Source organism: Caloenas nicobarica, chromosome 1 (assembly GCF_036013445.1).
Source record: "Caloenas nicobarica isolate bCalNic1 chromosome 1, bCalNic1.hap1, whole genome shotgun sequence".
Classification (NCBI taxonomy): Eukaryota; Metazoa; Chordata; class Aves; order Columbiformes; family Columbidae; genus Caloenas; species Caloenas nicobarica.
In genome coordinates, this window is record NC_088245.1 from 42,775,056 (window position 1) to 42,802,250 (window position 27,195).

A 27,195-nucleotide genomic window follows, 5' to 3' on the forward strand; every position below is an offset into this window, starting at 1 on the left:
GAAGTGCTTACGTGACACTGGAGGTTATGACACATTTTTTGAAGGGATCATGTCATTTAGAGTCTGGAGTCTGAATCAATGATGTTTAAGTGCCCAAGACATGTTGGGAAAAAGGAGGAGTGAGAGATTTCTGAAAGGTACCTCCTCTGGAGGCTGCTTTTTCTGAAGTGATCATAGTGACTGCTGCCAACAGAAAAGGGTGCAGACAACTCATACGCTGCCTCAATATGTGCACAGCAAGAGCTGCGGAAATGATGCAGCTGAAGGTATTGAATGAGACCAGAACTAGAACCCACATTATCCCACCTGGTGCTCAAGATAATTCCCAAGCTTTCAGGGTATGTCCACACTCTGTCAGGACTTGTGTGTGACGTTTATGGGTTACATTATAGTTTTTTAGCTTATGTACCAATTAAAGGTGAAATCAGTTAAGTTTCTGCTCAGATTAAATAAACTTGCCTAGATATTTCTGAAAAGCATTGGAGTACTCCGATAGCTTTGCTGCTCTGGGTAGCAGGGCTGGTTGAACTGGATGGAGCTGTGATGCGATAAGAGATATGAGAATTGACCCTTTGCTGCACACTCCATCGAAATATTCTGGTTTCACTCCCAGCACGCTTGCTGTTTCCATCTGTACTGTGTTCAGGCTTCCCACAGTGGGCACTGTGGCCTGGGATCATCAGATGATGCATATTGGAAAACCTTATTCACAGTATTTCTAGGTCCAAGGAGTCCTGGAAGTCTCCTGAGCAAAGAAATATTCTTGGGAGATTTCCCACTCTGACTGTTCAGGAGGGAGAAGGGAAAGGATTCAGTTAATATATCCCAAATTTGAGCATTGTACTTATTTCAGATCTCCTGAGAGTCTTTTATTGGACATGATGTTAGCATCATGCCTGAGGCTTCTTTAAAGTGACCTGTTCCCAGAGAAGAAGTAGAGGAGTAATTCAAGATCAAATGCAGCTCTAGTGTAAGATGGCACATTTACTTTACTGGAGACGCACCAACATGGGCTGAAGTTGATCCTTTTCCTTTTCTTGTTCATGAAACATTGAGCCTGCACATTTTTTTTCTTTTTTGTATAGGCAACTACATTCAGATGGTCTGCTGCAGACACCTAACCTACGTGTTGTAGTTACCTCTCCCCATTGTCTGTGTGTTCCAGGCATCTGAGTCACTTGCTGCTTGCCTGGCCTCAGATGCCGTCAGAGTCACAGAGTCTAAATTGGGCAGGTGGAGTAGGTGGTGGCGTAGAATCACAGAATGGTTGAGGTTGGAAGGGACCTCTGGAGATCATCTAGTCCAACCTGGAGTCTCTTCAGGCTATTGGAAAAATGATCAATTTACAAAACCACAAAGTCACAGTGCTGGGTCATAGGAGCTCCTTTTCTTCTGCATGGATTCGTGGAAGGTGATGGATTTTCAGCTGCCATAGACTGTGGTCTGTCCCACAGAAAGGAGTCTGATCTGTCAGTAATGCTCTATCTCTTTGTTTGTTGATATGCCTTTACTGTGTTCTAGACAAATATAATTTCTTCAGTCCCATGCCCTGGGTTGTTTATCTCCTCTTGTCTTCAACCTTTTTTCTGACACTGCTGAGGAAGAAGCATGAGTAGTTACAATGCCATGTTGGGTACCTGTCAGGTGGACTCCATCTGTATGTTTCACAGAGGCTCCTGAAAATCCAGGAACAGAGAAAAAAATCTTCAGTTATTACCAATCTGGTCTAGGAGTTGAACTATTGACCAGAAGGCAAATATTTCCTTTACTTTTGAACCTTTCAGGCCTCAGGGATGGATCCCAAAAAGTTTTGCAAAGCACTGTGTGAGAATGCAAGAGAATGTAAGAGTGCACTGACTGTATCAGCAGACACAGTCGCCCTCCCTGTGCTTAGCAAGACCTTGTGTAGCCCCAGACATCACTCTCTCTTTTACCAAAAGGAAGAGAGAGGGCGTGTAACTTTATTTAACAGAGCCTGGACTGCAAACTACATCGCAAAACACTCTACAAAGTTAATAATACAAGGCACAAGTCGGATGTGATATAAATGATGTAAATGTGTGAACTCTGAGTAGGACTTTGGCAGTGTTCCCAGCCGTGTTCAAAATGTACCCATGATATTTCTATCTCCCATATTGGGAACCCACTAGAGACAGGCAGCAAAGACTTAGGTTGAGTTTATTATCCATATTTATAATTCATTTCAGAATAGCGTCTTTCTCCCACACTGATCTATCCTCACGGCACTACATATGCACCCAGCTCAAAGCAGGAGGCTTCACACTCTGACTTTTGGGGCAAGAGATGAGGACGGTGAGATATGCTTGAAGCATTCAGTGTCTGTTGGGAAACTCAAAATAGATGGTGCAAGGGAACATGGAGTCTGTAAATATGCAGGTAGAGGTAATGAAAGGGGTTTGCAAGCTGTCGAGTCGTGGGACTTTGGGGCAGAAAGGAGGCATGGATGGCCAAGTGTAGGAACCCAGGTGAAAGACTGCAAGGAGATTATTGATATTTATCTCCCTTTTATATTTTCCCAGTGTTTGAAAAAGGGATGAAGTCAGTGGAAGAAAAGCACAGAGGGTTTATGTCTGTGACTGAGGTGGGGATAAGCAAAAGCTGTGGGCTGAGAATTTGCAAAGTAATTTTTGAGTTGAGACCTGTGGTCCAGAGAGCACCTGGATGGCACATCATGGCTTTCAGAGGCTTGTTGGCCCACAGTGGGAGCACAGAAAGTGGCAGTGGTGGTTCAGTTGAACTGGCTGCAGTGAAGACAGCAGTGTCCCAGCACTGGCCATGTTGGAAGTGCTGATGAAGGTGGTGGCTGGCAATAGAGAGCCAACGGGGAGGATGGCAGAGATGGCAGTTTGAGAGGAGAAGCAGCAGCACAGGGAAGGGTACTGGTGGAGAGGAGGGCACTGATTGCAGCAAGTGTTACAGTGGGGTTTGGAGTGCAAACCGCAAATGAAGACAAGGGTGGCTAATTACAGACATGATTGTGAAGAGGAAGAGGCGGCAGGCTGAAGAGGGAGTGGTGAGGTCTGAGATTCTGGTGCTTTGCAATGAAGGAGCTGCTGCTCAGTGCGGGGCTACAAGGGGTTCAGCCCTGGTGTTAACTGAAGCCGTGTTCCCCACATGTGCCATCTCATGGCTTGCTTCTCCATCTGTCTCACTCTTCACTTTCTTTTCTACCACAGCATTTTCCCTGTTTGCATGTAGTGTGGAGAGAAATGTGTTAATGGATTTCTGTTGGAAAAAAAAAAATAAAAGAAGAAATCTTAAATTAGCCCCTACCTCACTGGTGATGCACCCTCTGCCCCTTGTCAGACAAATGCTAGCTGAGAGGTCTTCTTGAGAAGAACGAGGTTTTCCTTATACTGCAGGGAAAAAAAATCTGAAGAAAGTTTAAAGGGGAGGCAGAACAACAAACAAAAAGAACCCTAATTGTTCTGAGACCTTCCTCAGCCCAAGGAAGGGTTAATGCTTTAAATGCAATGTAATTTCAGCAGCACTAAAGAAGACGTTTCCATGGAAACATCAACCCACAGAGGGAGAGAAAGAGGGAGAAGGGAGAGGGAGCAGCAGCTGAGAGCCATTCCACTGGCAAAGGAGGAGCAGCCCCCAGACCCCTACACAGTTACTGACAGGAGTGATTATTTGTTTGTTTGTTTTAATCGATTTCCCCTTGGAGATGTGATAGGGAAGCAAGTGATAGGGTGCCATCTTGGCCAAACCGCTACAGACCCAGGAAAATCTAGTCACCTTTTTCGATGGAGTCTCCTTGCGGGCAATGGCTCTACTCCTGCGAGTGTTGTGAATTTGCTACCCTTGCAAAGGCGTGAATGCTTTCAACACTTGATAAACTTTGAATAACCCCCAAATCATTTGTGGTTTCTTGGTGGGTCCAAAAAGTTAAGTTAGTCTGCTGTTTCAGAGAATGTAATAAAGGGATTTATTTCAATCTCTCTGGCTAGTTTAGCTTTGCCTGGCTTCTGGCAGCAGTGAGAGGGACCTTTCTGGCAGATTTGAGTGGTTTCCCCCAAGCAAGCAATTCTCAAAGTTCTAGAGGAAAATGAATGTGCTCACCTGCCTGCTGGTCTTGACTCCCAGGACAGAAAGTGGAATGAGATCTGGGTAAATACCAACATGCCCTGATGGTTGACTCTCAGCAGACCAGCCGCCGTCAGGAGAGCAAAGGGACTGTTGACATGCACATCTACTTGACCAGTTGTTTTAAGCTGTGGTCCACAGCCATGTGGCTTCATAGGTGATTTTGAAAGGAACTGCAAAAATGATTAAGAAAAGTAAGGCTTTTGTCAGTGCGATTAAATTCACTGTGTGGGGACAGTAGTTCAACTGGAGTATTTTTTTAATGGCTGTTCAAATTGACAGAGCTTGAAAAACATCATCCTGGGTGAAAAATGACTGTGGAGGGCCTCATTTGACTTCTGTTCTGTAACCGCTTGTCCTATCAATGTTTGTATGACTGTGCCCTAAGACAGATAAACAGCTCTGAAGGACATCACTTAACCTTTCAGTATTTCCCTCTTTCTAGTGCTATGGCTTCCATCAGTGACCTGTTAGGTGGATGCCAAGACACAATTATGACCCATTGTCAGCTGTTCTGACAAATGTAATTTTCCATGCTCTTACTGCCCCATATAAGCAGATTTTGAGTCCTTTCGAATGGGAGAAATAACTTGAAGACTAGTTTTACTTTGGAGAAAAGTGATATGTTATCTGTTCCTAATGAATAAGGAAGAATGGAAAGATGTAGTAATAAAAAAATAATACTTTAAAAAAGTAATTGGCAGGAATTTATTAACTCAGTAAAGCTTTGCAGCTTGATCCTATTTTGGACTGAACATTTAGTTTTTATTTTATCCAGTCACTGTACCAATTTTGACCTTAAAGCTATTTTTCTATTAGCTATTTCCTATTACTTAAAGGTTTGGTGAGTCAATTCAGAAGTATATTTGTTTTTATCAAACCTTTTTGGGTAAAAAAATCTTTCTGAGAATAGACTGATTTCCTGTGAGATTTATAGGTATTTCCAGCTTTAACCAGAGTCTGCTCTTAAAACACTTTTCCTTGTTTCTGTTTTATTTCCAGTGAGGCCAGAAGGTATAGAAATATATTCTCAAGCCACTTAGGACTGTGTCATTTTCCTAGCAAAAAATACAATTTTGGAAGAAAAGTTGTAAATCAAATATTTTGGGTTTTAAATGGAATATTTTGACATGGAACTCCTATTTGCTGTCTCTTGTGATGAGGAGCATGATAATTTTGTATTTCTGTTTCTCTTTCATAAAACTTGGATGGACTAAACCTCCAGTGATGTCCCTTCCCCTGTTGAGGTGATGCTGTTCCTTGTAGGACTCTTCCAGGGTGGCACATTACAGATGTATTTTAACTGGAGCTCTTGTCTGTAAAAGAAAGGGCAGAAGGTGTCACACAACAGTCCAGAATGTGTGGGACCATGACCATGCCAGAAGCTTCATTTTCTTTCCAGTGTCATTACAGTTTTCAGATCTTATAGTTCTCTTTCTTTCTGACAAAATGTTGACCTCCTCATGAGAAAATGTTGCCAAGCTCTTATCCCCCTTTCCCATTTAAAAAGAAGTTTCGATAGGTAATTTTTCCTGGCTCAGGCATTTGTGAAAATAGCTCAGTCATGATGTGTATAAGAAAAAAAAATTGCTTTGGTTGTGTTTTCGAGATATTGCTATGACTGACATAGTGGATGGGGCAAAATGAAGATTTATCCTGCCCTTTTTTCCATAAACAGGTCAACTTATCCTAACGTTTACCTATGTTTCCTACAAGTGACCTGGCTCTCACAGTCTGGCCTTGGTACTGTCAGCAGCACCTTCTCAAAGGGAGTGTAAAATGCCACTAGACCTGAATGGCAACACCTCTTTCCCCCTTTCTGTCAATGACAACGACTACATAGGACAAAAAGCAAATGGGAGATCGGGTCCTAGATGGTATTAGGTACATGGAAGAATAAATTATTGTGGAAACTCTGAAGCTCACTGAAGGAGTTGGACAAGCAGCCTTCCACTTGGGTGTCATTACTGTCATTCTGCCCCAGGTTGGAGCTGACCCCATGTTCCTCATTAGAGGGTAATTTGGTGACCCTGCACAATGAATCTCCCCTCTGTCTGTTTCCTCATGGACATCTGTCTATGCCGTAAAACGCTGGGCTGTGATGCTTGAGTTTCCACTTACATTGTCAGGAGGGAGGCTGGGGACTGCACAGACTGTGGAAAGTGGGCTCCATTTCTCGTTCTCAGGAATGGTCCTGTCTCATTAGGATCAAGCAGTGTGTGTAGGAAAGCAGCCCTTCCATTGCTCTGGCTCCCTATATACTCTGAGGATAGATATATTCTCAGTCCCCAGGAAATGTCAGCTCAGAGCCTTTCTGAAATGACAAATTCATGGTAGATAAGTAGAAGAAATGGGAAATAAAGTGGAAGTACCATTTTTTTATGAGTAAGAAAGGGAGTGATGGAAAAGATTCATCCTTCGACTCTATATAGGAGCTGTCACTTGTAAGTCTCAGCACACATGTACTTTGTTTTCAAAACAAGTTTGCTGAGTATGATGGAGAAACAGCAAGGACAGATAAGTAGAAATACGTCTTCCACCAGAAATGGATATTTCACGGGTCAGGATCAAACACCAAAAAAATTCATCTTCGTAGAGGTGAGGGGCCAGAATCCCAGCAGATCAGAGAGTATCACTCTGTAGATGTCAGCTGAATATAACTGATTTATTCCAGCCTAGTATCTGCCCTCTTGTCTCTTCAAAAGGTGCGGACAGCAGGGAGGAACCAAATTAATCTCTTATATCTCTGTTGTCTTGTAGCCTGAGGGATATTTCCTAGTCTAGATGCTCTCCTAACCTCTTTGCTTAATGAAAACAATCTTGAGCTCTGTGCATTTCTCTGAGCCTGCTGGTCAGGTTGGTTCCCAGTGGTATAAAATGGCTGTAGCCTGGACAGATTTTCTGGTGTGGGATACCTGCACAATTTGGAATGTGTCTGGTGTCTTTTCTGCACTGCCTTGCTTGCAGTGCATCACCTCAGACTCAGTGGTAACACTGACAGTGCGAGAGAAAGGAGCAAATGAAGAAGAGTGAGATACCCTTCTTTTGAGATTTAATTTTCTTAGTCAATTGTTGCTTCTATTTTTTTCCTATCTTGTTTTGGTTTTGTTCTTCATGATACTAGAAAGAACAGAGTCCATGCCATTTGTTATGTAAAATCAGCTGCACTCATGCCCTTTGCATAGAATCTTTTAGCTGTAAATTGTACCTGACACCAGACAGATGTTACACTGATACAGCCAGATGTGCCCGCCTTTCTGCACTCCACAAGCCACTGGCACCGTAGCAACTGGAGGAAGCGCAGGGCGGTGAGCAATGGGAGACCCTCTGAAAGGCTCGGCCGGGGTCAGTACCAGCTATAGGGAAATTTGATGGAAGGCCCAAATGGAGCCTGTTCTCACCTTTTTCGGGGTGAGCAATTGGGTTTGATATCCCGTGGAGACTGCCTTATCTCAAGAGACTTCGTACACTCACAGCTGGGTCTGGATGGCTGTTATGCACGTATTGGCTGTCCTCTGAGACAGAGGCAGCCATGGAAATGTTGAGCAGTGGTATGGAGAAAAAAATATCTGTGTTATTTTAAGCTTCCTTTGGTTTTGAGAGTGGACGTTTAAATCAGAAGTTGAAGAGATCAGTTGCAGTTTTCTAGTTAAAAAAAAAAAAAAGAAATCTACACTATTTCAATCTCTCAGATGAGAGCAGAAGCTATTAACAGCCTAGCTAGTGCTCTTTAAATCTTTATTTGTCAATCACTTGCCACTTGAAGGTCAGAATTCCCATTTATAAAGAAATACACTGGTCCTAAACTCCCTTTTCCCTCTTCTTTGAGCCCACCCACCTTTCTGTCTGTCCATCCTCGTCCAGAAGCACGCATGCGGGTCGGGCAGGACCTGCTGCAGGGCAGGACGGATGCACTCTGGCAAGGCTGTTTGCATCAGCCCAGGCTGGGTAGGTCTTGCTGGTGCTGGGCGAGGGAATGTGGTTTGGAGCCGTGGGCACTTGTGCTGATATGCAGTAACGCATTCATCTTTGTTCTTTCCTGCGCTTGAAGGGGGTCTGGGCAGGCAGCTATGCCTGTCCCTGCTACCTCTGGATATTTAATGCTGTCTCTAGGGGAAAGAAAAAGGCTATTTCACCATGCAGATTCTGTGAGGTAAAGGCCTTTCACTGCCTTCACCTCACTGCTGTTACATTCGTCCTCAAGTATTTAATGTTACAGTGCATTTCCAAAGAGGCTGATGGTTGTCTGCATCCCCATTCCCTTATACTGCATTGCACTCCACCTGCCTTTCACTCTGCAAACCCTCCCTGGCAGAGGTATCCCATAGCCTTTTTTTCCCCACACTCCACCTACATCTTGTTTTTCGCTCGTGTGCTGGACTGCTGAGATGACTCCCCAATGCTGACAGTGGAGAGGCTGTTTTATTTATGTGGCCTGTCTTACCCAGGGAAGCGCTCGATGTTAGGATAATCATGCCATTTCAGACAGACTGCTTGTCTCATTGGAACGTAACAAGCACTGACAGGGCACAGGGGAGTGCGTGTGTGTGTGGGCACATGTGTGAGGCAGGGAGTGCAGTGCGATGGACTGAACCGAGGTAGGTCTCCAAATTTACCCACCCAGTCAGACGGTTCAGGAGGATCTGATTCCCAGCAAGGCACTGGAGGCAGAAGTAGGAGTGGTTAGTGCTGATTTCAAACACATCTTCTTCAGAGCTGTCTCTGGGGCAGAAAAAATTCAGTTAGCACCCTCCACATCTCCCCTCAAGTCCCCTCCACCTGCCACATTTGCCTCTCCAGGCTTTCTCCATCACTAGATGAAACCATTTAAAATGTCATAATCTCTCTGCTGGTCCTAAATTGGCCATCTGATGTGGTTTTAATGCTCTATTTCCTATGCCAACCAGCCTTTGAAACACTCTCCATTAGCTTTCAGGGCTGACAGCCTCACATCTAGGGCAGGGGTTGTTACCTAATGGTCAGAGCACAGGATGGGGAGTCAGGTTCTCCTGAGTCTGGTTTGCTTTGTGTCCAAGGACATGCCTCTTCCTTCTTTGTTCCTGCCTGCTTGTCTGTACCACGGGGCTTACAATGTCAGCCTGTTTCCACAGTGTCATCCGTGTTTTGCTCTCACATGGCTGAGTTTGGGCATTGCAGCCTCTGCATCTCCACCAGGCTGGGGAAGGGCTTGACCCTTCCATGCTTCCATCGAGCAGCTCCAGAAATGCCCACATAAGCAAAATTCTTTGCTGAAAGATGTTTCTAGCAAATTAAATTAAATTGCCCCTGTCTGCCCACCCACACCCCTTTTCTCTTTCTCTCTCCACCTTGGAGTCCAAAACATCCAGAGAATGATGGATTACACCGTTTATAGGCAGTTTCATCTTGGGTTACCTCACTTGCGTGCACAGCCTGCTGCCCTCACATTGCATCCTTGTTGCAGCTGGTGGCTCAGTGCAGACATGCCAGGGAGTCACCCAGCCCTCTGGTTGCCTGTTTGGGGACTGGAATCTTTGTAGGCTGTAGGGAGGAAACAAATCTCTCTGTCCAGAGCAGGCAGCAGCAGTGCTGGAATTGCAGGGCAGCACTGCTACCGAAGGGAGTGGACTCTTGCTGTGGTAGCAGTGATGGAGGGCAGAGCCACATGAGTGTGGCTGCCCTGCAGCACACTGCTGACTTGGCCTGCCAGGGAGTCCTTCAAACCCTGATGCTTTGTCATGCAGGCGTCCCCTTGCTCAGTGCACCCGAGCAAGCCCCACAGCTCCCCATGTGTATCGCTTTCACCTGTGGAGGTGATGGGACCCAGCAAGCCGCAGAAGTGCAGGGAAAGCTGGGGGTAAGCCACTGCTTCTGCACTCCTCTTGAAAACTTCTGTAAACATGTTGCTAATGGGTTTGAGAGAAAAGCCTCTGAAGAGTTATTGTACCAAATTTGGAGACTAATTTCAGTCATTAAGGTGCGAAGGAAGGGATTTTAATGCTACTTTAAGTGTAAATATCAAGGCAGCTCCAAGGATTGGAGTAGCTGATGATCCCTCCTTGATTATTATTAGTGGTTCTAATCTTTCTAGTGGAAAATGAACAGAAATGACACCCTCATGTGTCATATCCATTGCTGATTTCTGTGAACTCTTCTTGTCAGGCTATTCAAGGGAGATTCCCATAGTGGCATCATCCTTGGGTGGGAGGGGAAAGAGGGCTGAGAACTGCTTAATATTGCTGTTTGTTTAATTAGATACTGGCACTGCTTTCTAACTACTGACATATAAAGCTGCAATTCCCTTCAGGCTAATGGCATCCTCATCTTCTTGGAGCCTTGCTTTGTCTTCTCTCTGGTGGCCAGGGCAGAGAAGTCATGAAATGGGTGTAGCTGTAATCTTGGTACACTGGAAGGTCTTTTCTACCACTAGAGCCGTACATAGGTCTGGTGGGCTGCGTATACCTAGTGATGGTCTGTGCTTGGCATTTCTCAGGACCAAAGTAATGCAAATGGCCAGGAAAGAAATGCCAGAAAAAGAGCATGTGTGATCCTGACATGGCATGTTTTGCACCATTACAAACAATCATGTGGCTAAGATTTTCTATGTGGCTGATGTTTCTGAGTTCTCTCAGTGTTTGGGTGCTGAATGGGTCCAGCTTTTGGAAAATAACAAATAGTTTCCCTTTGAAAATCATCCTGTTGCAAATGTTACATGCTGGGGTCCCTTATGGCCGTGTTTCCTACACTGTGCATGTCCCCTGAAGGTCACAATGTGGAACAAGCATGGAAGTTCCTTTATAAGTAAACATAATTGCTGATTGCACTAGGTAATGGGGAATTAGTGGATGAGTTTGGTTGATTAATGGAGTTAGGACAAAAAGTTTGGGAAAAGTAATAAGCTAAAATCATGACCTGCTTTTTTATTTGTTTGAAGAAGTTTCCCTCTCACCAATGTTTTCATTAAATTAGCAAGGAGTTCTCTGTGCGCAGGTAGTGGGAAAGTGTGAACCCACTGAAATAAGAGATTTTTTTTCACTTTTCTTCTTGAAATTGGCTCGAATCAAGTTCAGAAGGGACAGTGTGAAGCTGAATTTCAGGAAATGTTTCCTGGTGTCGTGGTGTAATAGAGCAGAAGAACCTCTCATGTCTGTAATAGAAACGTTGCATGTGTAATTTATAGGAAAACCAGGCAAAGCACAGGAGGGCAGAGTCCTGGGGCTAGGCCTGCAGGCAGCTTGGTCACCTCTGCCTCCCACAGTGACTTGATGCTGCTGGTGCCAGAGCAGGAGCATGAAGGCAAAATCTACTTCATGCAACAGGACTGTGGATTGAAGTGAAATATATGAACAGGGGAAAGTGTCAGAGTGCCATGGAGATGTCATATAAGCCACTGAACTGTGAAATGTGTATTTGCCTCCTCCTCTTCCCCACAGTGTCATTCCGGACAGTCTGACAGTTAAGAAAACAATAGACTTGATTCTCATTTACAGCAACACCACTTTAACATGCTCTCACGATGCAGCAAGGCCTTGAAATGAGTGTAGCTGTAATCTCGGTCCACTTAAAGGTCCTCCCCACTGCCACAGCTGAGTGAAGAGGCCTTAGGATAAATAAGATTGAAGCCCAGACTGTTTAATAGTCCATTTGTACAGCTGACATGAGATGCCCCAGAGGGGGGTGCCTTGCGCAGAAGTGACAGGCCTTCCCAGGCAAAGAGAATCACTAATGTTGGCTGCGGGGATTTGCAGGGCTGATCACCCTTTAGTTTGATCTTGCTAGGTACAAGGCATGACTCTGTCCCTAGGGAAAAGGACTTTCACTGGGCTATCTCAACATCCACTGTCCCTATTCCTAAGCTGCTTCAGATGATTGCTTTGGGCCCTGCGAGGTGTGCTGGCTCTGACAGCGATGGAGCTTCTCACAAACGTGCTGCTCCTCATTCTGCTGTCTGCAGCTTCCCTTATTGTTGCCTCGATGTTCGGGCTGGGGAGAGGCTGTCTCCACTGCTTCACCTGTAGGCCATCGCTGCTTCAAATGGCATGTGAAATCCCCTTTGGAGAGTGAGCAAAGTGTAGGCTGTGGAGCATGTTTACACAGCTAATTGCTATGGATCCCTCTGCCCTTTGCAGTAAGGAGACATCAAGGACTGTAGGCACATGTGTGTGCGTGTGACTTATAGGTGTGCTTTCAGGAGTTCATTGAGAGACAACATGGGACATTGCTTCCCTATCCCAGTCACAAAACAAGGGCAATTGCCTTGCCTTGCCTGATTGTCTCAGTTCTTGAAGTAATTATCCTGTTTCTCCCATCCTCTTCCTCTTAAATTTTCCATTGTTTGCACTGTGCTCCTACCGTCTAGGTGTAAGCTGCAGAGGGAAGACAGGCTCTTGTTTCGGGTTCATTTCCCAAGCACTAACTTTCTACTTGCTCTTTTCTCTCTCCTGCAGGTACCTGATCAATGTCACCTTTGAAGGCAGGAATTTGTCATTCAGTGAAGATGGATACCAGATGCATCCCAAGCTGGTGATCATCCTTCTGACCAAGGAGAGGAAGTGGGAGAGGGTAGGACATGTTTGGTAATTCTCAAACTGCATCAGGGAGAAGGATGGAGAAAAGCTACAGGAGAATAACTCCCCCCCAGCTTTCTGTACTTCTTACCAAGGCCTGGCAATCTCCTCTTTGCATCCTGGACCGCTGGTATCTCCAATATCCAGGCTGCTGTCTTCTCCACACAGGATGCCATTACATTCTTCCATTAACATGCATAAAAAATTCATCAACTTCCCTTCTGTAACCTCTGAACATAAGTTTTCCCGCCTTTCAGAGAGGAGACCTCCTCTGTGCCATGGGTTTCAATGGCACAGAAAATATTTCTCTGCATGGCTTGGAGGACATGAAGTTCTGTATGCTAAATGACTGTGATTGAGCTACAACCACATTCAGTAATATATGCCAGTGTTGACTGCGTTTGATATATCTGGACAGTGTCATTTGCAATGGCATGGTGCATTAAGTAGGATGTGTACGTGAGATCATAACAAGTTGTTCAGAGATCCAAATGTGCATATTTCTGAATAATTTGCATGTAACCCAGAGCACCATTTTAGAAATGGTGTGGATTTCTGTGTTAGTGCAAAGCTTTGGTTCATTTCACCTCCCACATGAGTCAGTGGTCCAGGCTCAAAACAAGCATTTCCAAAGGGTTTGAATTAAAGTAGAGGGGGTAGTTTGAGGGCTAAAAAGTGATGGGGGTGAGAAGTCAGAGTGAAAGCAAGGAGAACACTCAATAGATATGAAGCAGAGCTTATTCTGGATGTGATCACATGTATGGCTTAGAAAAATGCCCCTTTGCCTCACCAGGCACAGAAAGCCTTCTCTCCTTGGCTGCTTATTCTCTGCATGGACTTGCTAGCGGCCTGCATGGTCCAAGACAGGAAGAAATTCATGGGGAAATGAGAATGAAATAGGGAGCTGTCAGGAGAAGGGCATTCAGGAGAGGGCTGAAGGAACAACTTTTGAAGGAGGCAGGAGAGCCATTGCCTTAGTGTCTGACAGGCACTAAGGTCTCCCAGTATTGCAGGAGTTTGGAGAGAGGGTCAAAGGCCCCAGCTTGTGCTTGGTTTCCAGGAAGACCTATATACCTCATGGTGTTGGCACTGTGCAGACCAGAAGAGAGTGTATGATCTGGGAGAGTCAGCAGAGATCTTAGTGGGAGAGGAGTATGAGGAAGCATGGCATGGCATCAGCATACGCGGACAACTCTTGGACATGTTTGGAGGCAGGCTGACTGGATATTGCACTGGAGGTGGGCAAGCAAGGCTCAGGCTGCAGAGACCTCATGTCAGGCTCTGTCCATCACACACCTTCACTAAAGTTCACCAGGTGAAGTCCAGGAGGACTGGCACCAGATTCTCACAGAGGAAAACTCAATCATCAGAGCAGGAAAACGAGGCAGTAGCAGCATGAATCCTGCTAGAGATAATGAGCAGGGCTGCCTGTGGGGAATCTGTTGCTGGAATGCTTTGCAGACACTGGGGATGCACAGCTAAATGCAGGCCTGTTTTTATGCTGCCTGTCACATGCTTTACCCTATTGCATCCTCAGTGAGGGCTTGGGGGCTTCTGTGGGTGGTAAAAGGGGTTGTTCAGTCTCTAAGAGCACATCTGTGGCCTCTTAGATGAACCAGACAATTAGTGGAAGGGATGCTGCTGAGCGGAGTGTTGGGGTTAGACCTGGGACCTGCCTGAGCCCTGCTGTCTGTGGGGACAACTTGATTTCCATTAAATTGGAATGCTTCTTCATTTCATAGGAGCTGGGGCTGCATTGAAATGAGACTATGATGAACTATGATATTAGTGGTATGAGAAGCCCACAGTGCTTCCCGAACACAAATGTTTTACCTCAAAGTGGGTGTCTCACTCAGTGGGAAGATCAGATTATTATAATCAAACTCTGAGCTGTTTGAATTTTACACTGTCAGGTTCTCCCTGGAAAATGCAGAAGTCATCTCCAACATGCTTTGATCACAGACAAATACCTTTCATTCCTGAAACCTCATACTCTTTTTCTTAATTTTCTCCATTCAGTGGAAATGCAAACATTAAGATATAAGGGTGAAGCAGAGCTCTTTGTGGTGAAGATCATAATTGTGTTTTGTGCTTGCAGAGAGTCGGGTAGAGTGCTGGTCCCTAACAGCAGCTCCCAGGCAATGCCACAATTTAAGTCGTAAATTATTCGTATATTATTAGCACACAATCCCAATACCTTTTAAAGTGCATTGCTTTGCAGTGTAAAATCATCCAAACTCTCAATAATTTTTGCTAAATTACCAAGGTGCTTTGTCCTGGCAACTTCTAGACAATATATAGAAGATACTGTGCAAAGCGCAGGAGATTTTCGAAGTCAAACACTCAGGCAGTAGGAGATGAGAGATGAAAGACTGCATGGGAAACTCTGATTCAGTCCATTTGTATGTGTTCACTACAGCTCAGTCTTTAATTACATCGCTGCACACTTTTATCCATAACCAGATGCTGTGCCTGGAAGGAACATCAAGAGGTCATTTAGTCCCTCCCTGTGCCCAAGGGAGGGATCAACTAGACTGAAATTATTCCTGACAGATGTTTGTCTCACCTGTTCTGAGAGTCCTTCGATGCTATAAACTCCATAAAAACCTGAGGCAATCTCTTCCATGGCTTTTTCTCCTTACTCTAGAAAGTTTTTCCATTGTCTAACCTAGATTTCCCTGACTGCAGTTTAAGCCCATTACTACTTGGCATCTCCCTAACAGACATAGAGAATTGTTTATTCTCCTCCTGTTTTTATCTTCCCTATGTATGTTTGAAGGCTTCCATCATGTTGCCTCCCAGTCGTCTCTGCTGTAGATTAAACAAGAATTTGTTCAGTCTCTCCTGGTAGGTCATGTTTTCTAGTCTTCTGATGATTTTTATTAGTCTCCTCTGGATTTAGTGACACCATTTGCTGCTCTGTACAGCTTGGTGAAGTTGACTCTTGAAAGATGGCAAATCGATTGTGAGGAGTATGTCTCATGGGGTATATCTATATATGAAGAAACATTTTAAAACAGGTGTGAAGCCTTCTATTTTCTGAGCAGCAAAGATTCAGACAATGACTGAACTGTTTCAGGATTTCAGGTCTGTGAACTTTTTTGAGATTTTGATTTTTCATCCCAACTTGAGAAGAAATTTCTTCAAGATGTCACCAGTTATTTCAGCAGTGGAATTTATTTTCCAGAAGAGCTACAGTTGTCCCCAGACTCTGACGATGATAAATCTCCTCCTGCATCCTTCAGACAGCCAGAAGCCTCCTAGGGCTGACAATCATGGAAGAGCATGTAGAGCAGCCACTGTCTGGAAAGGGGAAACAGTCTGAGCTCTTCTGCTCTTGTAGCCTTGAGTAACTATTCCTCTTGTGATAAGCAAGTATGCCGCATTTCATTCACTTCTCTGTTCTCTGCTCCTTCGGGGCAGAAGGCTGCATGCCTTCCCTCACTACCTTTCAATTAGCTAGTTAGTAGAGCTCTTTGCTTCACTGGTGAGATAGCCTAGGTGTGTTTTGGGTGCCTAGATGTCCCTGTTGTATTTATCACAGAGAGGCAGGTATGCAGATGGGAGTGGTGCCCCATGAAGGACCCCGCTGTGCAGTGATGAGCTTGGTCCAGAGGTCTTGCAAGGTGGGCCAGAGGATCGGTCCTACACTAGATTTTGTGTCTGGGTTGTGATGTTTTGTGTGGGAAGAGTTTTCACCCAGGCTTTTTCTTTATTGATTGCTCTTCTCCTCTGCTCTCCTATAATCCCACATAACATGAGGACTTTTTTCTGGGTTCGTGATCCCTTTATGAGAGGTGGCAAGTGCTGCCCTCCAGCTCTTTCTCGTACCCACCTTCCCTGCTGAGGCAGGGCCCAGCAGTCCTGTCCCATTAGCTCCCATCTCCTTCTGTCTGCTGCCTCACTTTCCCCCAGTGAACTTGAGGATGACACAAATGTTACAATCTCTGAGGCCCTCTTTGGGATTCTTTCTCTTTAATTTCTTTAGTTTCTAGTGAGTTTTGCATCACTTCTGTCACGAGGTTGTTCTCAGCCTCTCCTTTTTGCTGATGCTTCTCTGCCTCTTCCTTTAGGTCTGTCACTGGGGATTCAGAGCACTTTTGCATGTGGTTCATGACAGCAACCTCTCCTGCCACCCCACAGAGCCCTTTGACTGTAGGCTCCCTGGGGCATCGCTTACCACACGTGCTCCAGTAACTCCTGCTCCCAGCTGGACGAGCAAAGCCTCAGGTGATGGGTTTGGTCAGAGTGCCACTACAAAACATCTTAAAGGGGGACAGATGGGAAACTTATGCTGAAAATTAATTCTCCCTGCTGCATGTGTTCATTGTCTGCCCCTATCAACCCTCACCCCCCTCAGCAGATAAAAGGTTTGCCTGCTGCTGCTCCTATAATTATCAGTATTTGGCTTTTGAACTCTTGAAAAATCAATTAGCAGCATCTGTTCTGCCTCCTCTAGCCATTGGTGTGGTTGTGATTACAAATTCATGGACAGGCTGCTCATAGCCTGCTCCCCTGCACCAGGGAAGCTACATTTACACAGTCCTAAAATTCCATTTGGCCCTTTGAAAGCAACTGCAAGGCTGATGTGGCCCCTGGTGAAAATGAGTTTGACACCCCTGCCACCATTGCACTCATTAGTCCTCCCTGGGAAAGGGGCCATTTGTTGTGACATGCTGTCAGCTGCCTCAGTGACTGTTGACTTCCAGTGCTCCCAAGTGCTGAAATAGGGTCAAAAATGGTCCCACTGCTCTCTGCCGCATGGGCTTTCCAGAGATGTGTTCAACCTGGATCACAGTCCACATAAGGTGAGTTAGTGAATTTGTGTGATGCTGTCCCCTGCTTGGGACAGAGCAGTGTCATGCCCATTCCTGCCTGGGAGAGGTTCCCTCAGGATGTGGGAAAGAGCTACAGACAGGAAAGAAGGATTTAGAAAAGAAAAACATAAAAAAAAGAGGAAGGGGAACAAGATAAGTTTTTGGACATATAAATAATTTTTGAAAAAGGGACATTATGGTCAGTTGCTTCTTGTATTCACAGTAAGCAGAAAGAAGAAGAAATCTTGCTAAATTTTCAAGCAGAAAGATTTTGGTTAGATATGTAGGGAGCTGTCTAATTGTTAGCGTGGTGAGGCACGGTGAGGCTCATTTGCTGGTGAGGCTAATTTGCTGGAGGACACGTAGAAAGATATCCAACAGTGCTGGGTCTAAATCTGTCTTGTCCTGCCTCAGAGCTGGTGGATTCAGCAGGTGGCTCTCTGCCAGCCCACATTTCTGTGATAAGATGAAAACCATGAACTCGAAGAGTGGCTCACGAGAGATCAGTTATTTGATAGGAGAGAAAAACTGGGTTATGGACAAGCTGATCAGCAAAACCTTCAAGCCTGATCCAGTGAGGACATAATTTCTGCAGGCTTCTACCACATATCTTTTGTATGAGCAGGCAGTTGGCACATGAAGGCTATCGTGGATGGCTGCAAACAAAAGCCCTTATGGAGGCACTTGTCACCTCTTGCAGTCTTCAGCTTTGGAGGGCTGATGAACACTACAGAGACGCTGAAGAGGCTGTAGCTTTTGATAGTGATGCAGCCTTCAGGCCTGGTCTCAAGTCTTCTTGTTCATTGAAAGAAACATTCACTGTCATTTCTTTGTGTGCTTCAGTATCCCAGTGGCAGAAATAACAGAGGAGGGGAGAAGAGGACTGAAAATGCGAACAGTATTCTTGGCTTTCAGTAAGGGTCTGTGTGGTACCGGGCAGTCCATGAAGAACCAATACGAATCATGTACTTGTTATGTTTCCCAGCAGAAGGAAGAATTTACGTTTATTTAGTTATTTAGTTTTCTGAAAAAGGCTTTTTAAAAACATGAGAGGAACAAGAACGCAGCGTTGTGAGGTGAAACCTGCAGCTGTACAAATCCAAGCATCTTCTCTGAAGGCCCTCCCCTGCCGTTGGAAAGATGACTAGATTGTTTAAGACAGTTTCCTTCCTGTGTTGTCTGGTGCCCACCTGAGCAAGCCCTTCTGATCACTTACATATGCATGCACAGGTATGCTTGCCTCCCTGGTGTGGAAGTTATTTGTTTTGGTCAGGTTTTGCTCTGTGTGTGGAGCTTTGGTACCTTGACAACATGTCCAGGGACTTCAGAAAGAAAATGGTTTTTTATCTCACTGACTCCTTTTATGGTAAGACAAGATTGGATTGTTTTTGCCAATCAGTCTTGTTTTGCTAATTTCCCTGAGTACATGGGGATTTATGAGTCATTGTCCCTGAGGAGAAATGGCATAGGAGTTTGTTTAAACCTACTCAGAGTTAGCGACTGATTCTGTTCCCACAGAACCAGTTTTTAGAAGGATGTAGCTTCACTTAGGGCAGGTGAACCATTCTGGATTTAAGCACATGTGGCTGAAATTAGAATGGGAGTCTGTAAATGCATTTCCCCCCTTATTTGTAAAGTGTTCTTTCTGGACATCTCTCTAAGAGACTGTAATTTCCTGAATCCCTTGCTTCTCATTAGACGGCAGACTTGCATCAAAGAATACATATTTTATGGATACACTGCTCCCAAAAGAGTGTCCCTTAGATACCTGATCTAGGTCACATCTGATGGCTTTCTTGATGACCCTGATTCAATCAGACAACCAGATGGCTTTATTTGTTCACCTATGCTGCATCCACTGTCAGGATTTGGCCTGGCTTCTCACAGTTGTCAAGTATGTAACTATGTATTTGTGGCTAATTATGGCCATGTTAATCTTACACCGTCTCCTAAGAAGGGCAGATGCAAGTGCCACACAAAGCTTTCCTTATCAGGTGATAAATGGAATAATCTTTCTGAAAAAGCCTCCTACGTAAATCTTGTGGACATGCCGATCAAATGGTATCTTTGCTGACTGATTGTATCAGACCATTAGATTAGATTAGCGCATCCTGCAATAATTAGCTAGTCCATCTTTTTGACCAAAGAGGACACTAGCTGGGTGTCTCCTCCTAACCACCGTCTATTATGTCAGTATAAACCTTTTGCTCTCTTTGCATCTTGCTAAAGTAGTTCCTGACTGTTGTTTGCTTGCATTTTGGAGTGTATTTGTATGATTCATGAGCCTGCAGAAAAATATTCTGGCTCTTCTCCACCAGGCCCTACTCCTTGGCTACCAGAGGGAATTCTTACATTGAAACAATGACAGCTTCTTGGAGAGACCTTGTCCTCTAATGCAAATCAGATATTGTAAAATCTGGAGATCTTTATTAAGCCCAGGCCATAGTTAGAATGCCTCTTACTATTTCTGTGGTGGTGTAGCTGATGAGGGTGATAGCAGCCATCTGACCTTTACTGGGGTTGCCAGCCTGACTCCTTGGACAGGGCAACCCTGAGGACTGTGTCCAGTGTACTAATGTGGTAACACCATCCAGCCACGAGAGAAGACTGTTCTTGCCTTTGTTACATTCTGGATGAGAGCTATAGTCTGGGGCTTTCTTCCAGCTGACTTGCCCATGTCATGCAGGGTGGGGTGTCAGTATTCCCCCTTGCCACATCCGCATTCCATCATCTCTTGTGCATCATCATTGCTGTCCCCAGCACTCACTTATGGACTTGGGACACTGCTCTGCAGGGAGCTGTGTAAATGCTAACCAGAAAGGTGGCTCCTACCCCAACGTGGCTGCACTTTAATTAGAAGACAAAAGGCAGCAGATGGGTACAGATGGACCAACGGGGGAGTACAAGGGAACAATCAGACAACATTAGTCAGCATGGTAGGCAGCAGGCTTTACACACCAACTGCCTAACTCTTGTGAAGGCTTTGATAGGCAGTGAAGAATTATAACCAGCTTTGTGCATGCTTATGGAGTCCTCATCAAGAGTGTGATGGGCAGATGGGAAAAAGCAGTAAAGGTGCTTTTGCGTGCTTGGAGAGCTGCGGCTGAGAAGGTGCAACAATTCAAAAATACCTAGTGCTGCTGGAAAATTTCCAGTCTTCTTAACATCCACAGGGATAATCCTAACTTTACAGAGAACCAAAAAACCTATGGTAAGGCTATGTCTTGCGATGCAGCACAACTTCTCAGTGCAGGGCTGGTAAGCTTCTGCCAAAGCCACATTGCTTCTCGTTGAAAACCTTCCTGCTTGCCACCAGCTTGGAGGCTTCTGTCACATGTCAGATGTTGCTGTGTATCTGTGTCCCTTCCACTGTGAGCATTTCATTGATTGTGGGGATGTGTTATCCCAGCATGTCAACAATGAACATCCATATCTTAATTCAGGCAAGAGCTGAGCTGCTGTGGGATATTCCTATCGTAACACAGTATCAAGGATCCATCCTATCATCCATGATCAGTCCACAACATCCTCAAAAAAACATTAAGGGGGGTTTTAGTTAGAAATGAAAGAAAGAAACATAGCTGTTGTTTTGTATTTTTTTTACGAATGAAAACAAATTCATATTTATTTTTGAGTCCACACAAAAAGTTTTTCTGGCCTGAAAAAAAAGATCAGGTCATTTAAATGTAGTAGACCAGTTTTGACAGAATAATGTCATGTGAAAATGAAATTTTCTAAAGCTTTCATTCTGTGCATTGCCATTTTTAAGCAAAGCATGTCATTGTGAAAAGTCTAAGTGAAATATGATGACATTCTAAGAATCCCTCCCTTCCACTCTCTTCAGGCCAAACCTCTTCTCTAATTTCAGTCTGAGCACAAGAATGACTTCTTCCTCAAACTCCCACTTACGAGTGAACTCTTTATCAGCCCAACAGTAATTGCTCCAGCTGTACTCCAGTCAGAAGTGACAGGGGCAGGTTGTGTGTCCTACAACACCAGGTAGATACACAACACAGCAAACTTCACTTTCACCTGCTTTGTCCCCAGCCACATACAGGAAATCACTTCAGGAGGTCTGTAACAGCCAGAAAGCACAGAGATTTCCCCAGTGCCATTGGAAGAGGCAGTTTATTTCCCATTACTTTTGGTGGCCAGACTATGCAATGAAAAGACAGCTGAGGAAAGCATGGGAATTTTGGCGGCTTTAAGATTTGAAATTTGTGAAAAGATGACGGCAGAATGGAAGCAGCCAACCATAGAATCATGGAATCATTTAGGCTGGAAGAGACCCTTAAGATCATCGAGTCCAACCATAACCTAAATCTAGCACTAAACTGTGTCCCTAAGAGCCTCATTTGTATGTCTTTTAAACCCCTCCAGAGATGGTGACTCAACCACTTCCCTGGGCAGTCTGTTCCAGTGCTTCACAACCCTTTCAGGGAATAAATTTTTCCTAATATCCAACCTGAACCTTCCCTGGCACTACTTGAGGCCATTTCTTCTTGTCCTATCACTTGCTACTTGGGAGAAGGGGCCAACCTCCTCCATGCTACACCCTCCTTTCAGGTAGTTGTAGACAGCGATAAGGTCTCCCCTCAGCCTCCTTTTCTCCAGGCTGAACAGTCCCAGCTCCCTCAGCTGCTCCTCATCAGACTCCAAACTGGGTCTGGAGAAAGTGGTAGCATAGCTTCTGCTGTAGGAGGCTCACAGCGAGTGAATGTGCTCCCGGTACCTGAGGGTGTCTTTTCATCTGTTCAGCTCCATTTGCTTGAGACTGTCTTGTATTGATGATGTCTTTGCTTGACCTGTGAACTCTTTCCTTTTTCTATATTTACATTTCCTGAATGTTATTAACTGGAGGCTCTGTTTTCCTTCCATGGGGCTTGAGAAAAGGGAGGTACTGCTGTGTCCTCATCTGTGTATTCATAGGAACCTACATTTTTCTTTCTTTTCCCTTTTTCTTTTGTTTTTCTTTCTCTTCCTCCTCTTCCCCTTTTTTTTAATTTTAATTTTTTTAAGAATTTTTTTGCTAGGGTTTTGGCAATTTGCTTTTCCTGGAGTAGAAGTCTGTCCACATTTGCTTCTGAATGCATTTGAAAAAAATTTTTCTTCATATGAAATTGCTCAGACTTTTTTTCAGCAAGGAATAGCTTGTTTGTTGTGTCTTAGGCTTGGTTTCCTGTCCTCTGGTGTTGGCTCTGGCCAGCGTTTCTGTGCTTGGTTCTCACACACTCCTTGCTTTGGGTTTGAATCCTGATTGCGTGTGGTTGGCTTGGCTTGATGCTGACCTGCATCTTAGCAGTGTTTTTTATTAAACCAGGACAGTCTTTTCCCCTGTGGTTTTCGCTGCACTGTTATGTATTAACTTCTCTGCTGCTTTTCAAAGGTGTCTCAGTGTTAAAACTGTGGTTATCGCTGGAGCTGCTGTGTGCTTGAGTTACTCTCGCTGCTCATGAACTCTGGCATGCATTTAGTGTCATCGATTTGAGCGTACAATATGTTCAGCATCGTTTGTTTTCCCTCTGCCTGAACTGTGTTTTCCCCGAGTCTGTAATTTTTCAGACTGCCTTCGGTAACGTTAGATCCCGGCACTCACTCTTTCGTTGCCTCGTAGTGGTATCTGAGTTGCTGCCACTATCCTTTGGCCTTTCTTCCTTGTGAAAGTCTCTGGCATTTACTGACTTGGGTTTATTTCTGAAATGTGCTGGGGGTTGTACTGTCTTCTGCTGAGTCAGCATTTTCCCGGGCTTATTTAATTTCCTTCTGCTGGGCTAGCTGCATTCTGCAACGTCTACCACCATGCCAAGCCTGGAAGATTGTTTGACAGCCTTTTTCTTGTTCCTGTTTAAGCTTTCGAGTTGGTCTGCATTTTGTGTGGCAGTTTCTGGTACTTGTTTCCCTTAGGTTTATTTCCTCAGTTCCTGTACATGATAATGACTTACATTTCTATTGTTCCTTCCTTCGAGAAGGATCTTAAGCACTTTGCAATATTAACATACGGGCAACATATCACTATGAATAATGTTCAGCTACTTGTGTGGTGAAATGGGGTTAGGCTGTTTAATGATGCAAAACAGCACTGCACAACTATGTAGGGTAAGAAAGTCTCAAATGGAAGGAGATGAGGAATTTTTAATTGAGCTGTGACCAATTTTGTCCCCAAAACAGTTTTTGGGGAAAATGACATGGACCATTAAAGAATAGGAGTGATAAGTCTGTGTCCTTCCCTTTCTAGACGATAATGCCCAAGTCTCAGAAATATGGTGGGAGGAACAAACGAGTCTGTGAAGAAACATAGTTCAGGATCAACAAAAATATTAATTAATTTTGGTCAGATATGGAGGATTTATTTTGGAAGTTTTATTGCTGTAAATGAAAACTGGCATTGTGGTGTTTTCATGTAGACTCACAAAAGCCTTTAGATACCATGCACAGAGGCAACGTGGAGGAGGAAATGGCAGCATCTTCCCCCAGATCCCAGAGCCTCGTTAGCCAGACGGTGAGGACAAATTCCTCGGCAATTGGAAAACTGCATTCAAATCCCTTCTGCCTGACTCAGAAAGGAGAATTGACATGTGTTCTCTTTCCCCTCTCAGGAGAGAGATCTAGTCCTTGGGACTGGGATTTTTTTTTCTTTTTTAACTGAAGCACCTTTCCCAGTGCGTACTCAAAGTATGTTTGCAGATGTTTGTTTGTATCCAAATTTCCATCACTTCTATTAATCATGTCTGATAAAGAACATGATTTTTGTGTGTGTATTGAATGGACGAGTCTGATTAGTGGAAAATTCAAAAAAGCAAACAAATCTGGGTTTAGGTTGAAGCAATACTTTCCTTTCCCTTCCCTTCCCTTCCTTTCCTTTCCTTTCCTTTCCTTTCCTTTCCTTTCCTTTCCTTTCCTTTCCTTTCCTTTCCTTTCCTTTCCTTTCCTTTCCTTTCCTTTCCTTTCCTTTCCTTTCCTTTCCTTTCCTTTCCTTTTCAGACCTTTATTTGCAAAAATCATTTTTTGCACAGCTTAATCAGAACACCATTTTGATCAATGTTGGAGCATGCAGGGCCGGCCCTTATGAGACTGAGGAAACTGTGCAGCAGGGCAGCTTGCCGCCTGCCACATAACACGGGGTGCACACTGCAATGTTAATGCCAATAGGTACTGCAGATACTTTTGTTTTCCCAGTAGATCCACCCTGGTATTATGTAGTCCTGTGTTTTTCGACAAGAAATGGTGTTTGCTGGTAGATCAACTTATATTGAGTGCAGCACTGGACAGCAGAGGTGTGCTGCAAGTTTTCCACTCTAAGCAGTGTCAAACCCGCCTGGACGCCTTCCTGTGTAACCTCATCTGGGTGTTCCTGCTCCGGCAGTGGGACTGGACTAGGTGATCTTTCGAGGTCCCTTCCAACCGCTAACATTCTGTGATTCTGTGATTCGACAGTCTTGCCATCCAAGCTGGGAGATCTGGCAATAATGGAAAGAGTCACTTCAGTCTGCTGCCTGAGATCAGCTCCTGCACACCGAGTTTAACTGTTTGCTCCAAGCGTCATCTGGGTGTTTCAACAATTCAGGATTGCTCAGGTCACTTCTTTCAGGCCAGCGCTTTACTTTTGTTCTTTTTTAGAAGTGGGAGATATTTGCTTTCCTTCTTAGATGTGTGCTCATTTTCATCGAGGCCAGAGTTCTTTGTATCGCTGCATTTAATTATGTTTGCTTTGTAAATACTGCTGGGATTACGGCAGCATCTCATTTCTGTAGCTTTTCTGCCTCTGACAGGGGCTACCTGTGGACTGCTGCTTTCTTTGAGCTGCTCCTGTGCATAAATCATCCTGCATTTGTCGTTTCCACCAGCTTCATGCCTTGTCCCTTTTCTTACAGATGGCTGCTATTTGAGGTCTCAGCTTTCAGGATGGCTGAGGAACAGACCCATTGAGAGATGTGTGTGTGTCTGTATTTGAACAGTTGTTCTCATCCGTGCTCTGTCTCCCATGTTTGGTCCCAGAATAAGTCCTCTGTGTGTGTATATTTTCCTGTTCATTGCCCAGACACCTTGCTCCAGCCTGGGATTAATAGAGACACTGTCTTACAAATAAAAAGAGTACAGTCTAGTGAAATCTGCACTACGGACTTTATCCATTAAGAAGTCCCCTGTCTCAAATAAACACTCTGAAGTATTCCCAGGGTTTACTGTACAGTGTTTCCTGAACTTTAGTTAAAACCTGCTTTCTCTGGGTAGCTTGTGCCTTACTGGACCCTTGCCTGGTTGCTGAGGATAGATTTTTCCAAAGTATGTATTTTTGCCAGATAGGGAGTATGATAATTTTCTGCAAGGGTTTGAAGGGAGTAATCAATAAGGAAAGGAAGGACTTCTTTAGGACAATCCAAGTGAGTGTAATTAAAGAGCAATATGGGGGCCCGAGGTAGAGCAAAAGTGCATTTAGATTGAATATCAGGGATCAGTGGATTCTTTTAGAAGATGCAAACCTGATGAATGTGCTGGGAGCCTGGTTGCTGTGACTGTTGACTATGGGACAGGACAGACCAACTGGGAGGGATGTGGAGTGGAACTGACCGGAGAGACATCCACCGAAATTTTATTTTCCTTGCTCTATGTCTGACTGTGTGTTGCTCTGGCGGGTGAGCAGCACAGCGCCCCTGGGGGAAATCCTCTCTCTCCCAGATACGTTCTCCCCCCACCTGCCTTGTCTGCTCTCCTACGAGCAGGAGCATGGAAGAAATTTCACTTGCCTTCTGCTTGAGAGGAGGGGGCCCAGTTTGTGCTGTGACAGAGGGAGAGGGCTGAGGAGCTCCCCATACCCTGAGGAGCCTGGCGGGTCTGTGTGCTGCCCGCCCTGTGCCTGTGCGGGTGGAATTTTCCAGGAGCGTCCCCCTCCACCATCACCATCGCTTTGCAAACTCCAAGAAGCGCAACTCATGAAAATGCATTCTTAGCACACAGCTGACATGGTCAACATCTGGTTTCCAAAGAGAGTGCTGTGAGAGATTTGAAATTGCTGCACTGTGGAAAAAATGACTTGAGGTAATTATAGATACCTAACAATACTATTTAATTTCTTCTGCCATGTCTTTCCTACATAGTGTATCTGGTAATGCTTCAGAGAGCTGAATAATTCTGACAGAGAACAGTGAGAGGGGTAGGTAAGGGAGAAAAAAAGTACCCTGTGGTTTCAGTTAGGATCTGAAATGAAGGAAATTTGAGGGGACGATTGGAGGTTTTCAAGTCCTGCTCCAGAAAGGGGGACCTTTGCCTTTTTTATGCATTGGCTATGAGAGCAGGAGGAGGAGGGAAGCTGAGGAATACAGGACCTCCAGGCACAGACTCACAGGACAGGGGGAGCTCAGCACAAAGCCTCACTGGCAGCTGGGGTGCTTCTTGGCCCCACTTCTGCTGAGCAGGCTCAGAGCTCGAAACCACAGGGAAAAGAGAGGCAAAATTTCTAAGGTTGGGCATGTGACCCGTGGTGAGACTGACTCTCCTAGGAGGCAATTTAGAGTGGCTAAAAGTCAGACCCCTGCTCAAAAGCACCTTTGCTTCCTCTGACACAGAGAGAGCCTGTGAAGGCCAACCTCAGCAGGCTCAAGTGAGGACAAGCCTGGAGCACAGCAAGGTCTCCTCTCTGCTTCAGAAGTGCTGTCGCGCTGCTGGCACCGCAGTCCAGAGGTCCTGCGTAGGCTGTGTGTGTCCACAGCCAAGACTCCTCCTGGCAG

At 44.9% G+C, this 27,195-nt stretch overlaps 1 protein-coding gene across 1 annotated transcript in view; it reads left to right on the forward strand.

The window, feature by feature from the left end:
- Positions 1-27,195, forward strand: part of GRIN2B (glutamate ionotropic receptor NMDA type subunit 2B) — a 173,430-nt gene that overhangs the window by 83,466 nt on the left and 62,769 nt on the right. Inside the window, exon 3 of the mRNA XM_065640094.1 lies at positions 12,537-12,651. Coding sequence (XP_065496166.1) covers positions 12,537-12,651 — 115 coding nt within the window. The remainder of the gene's footprint in view (positions 1-12,536; positions 12,652-27,195) is intronic.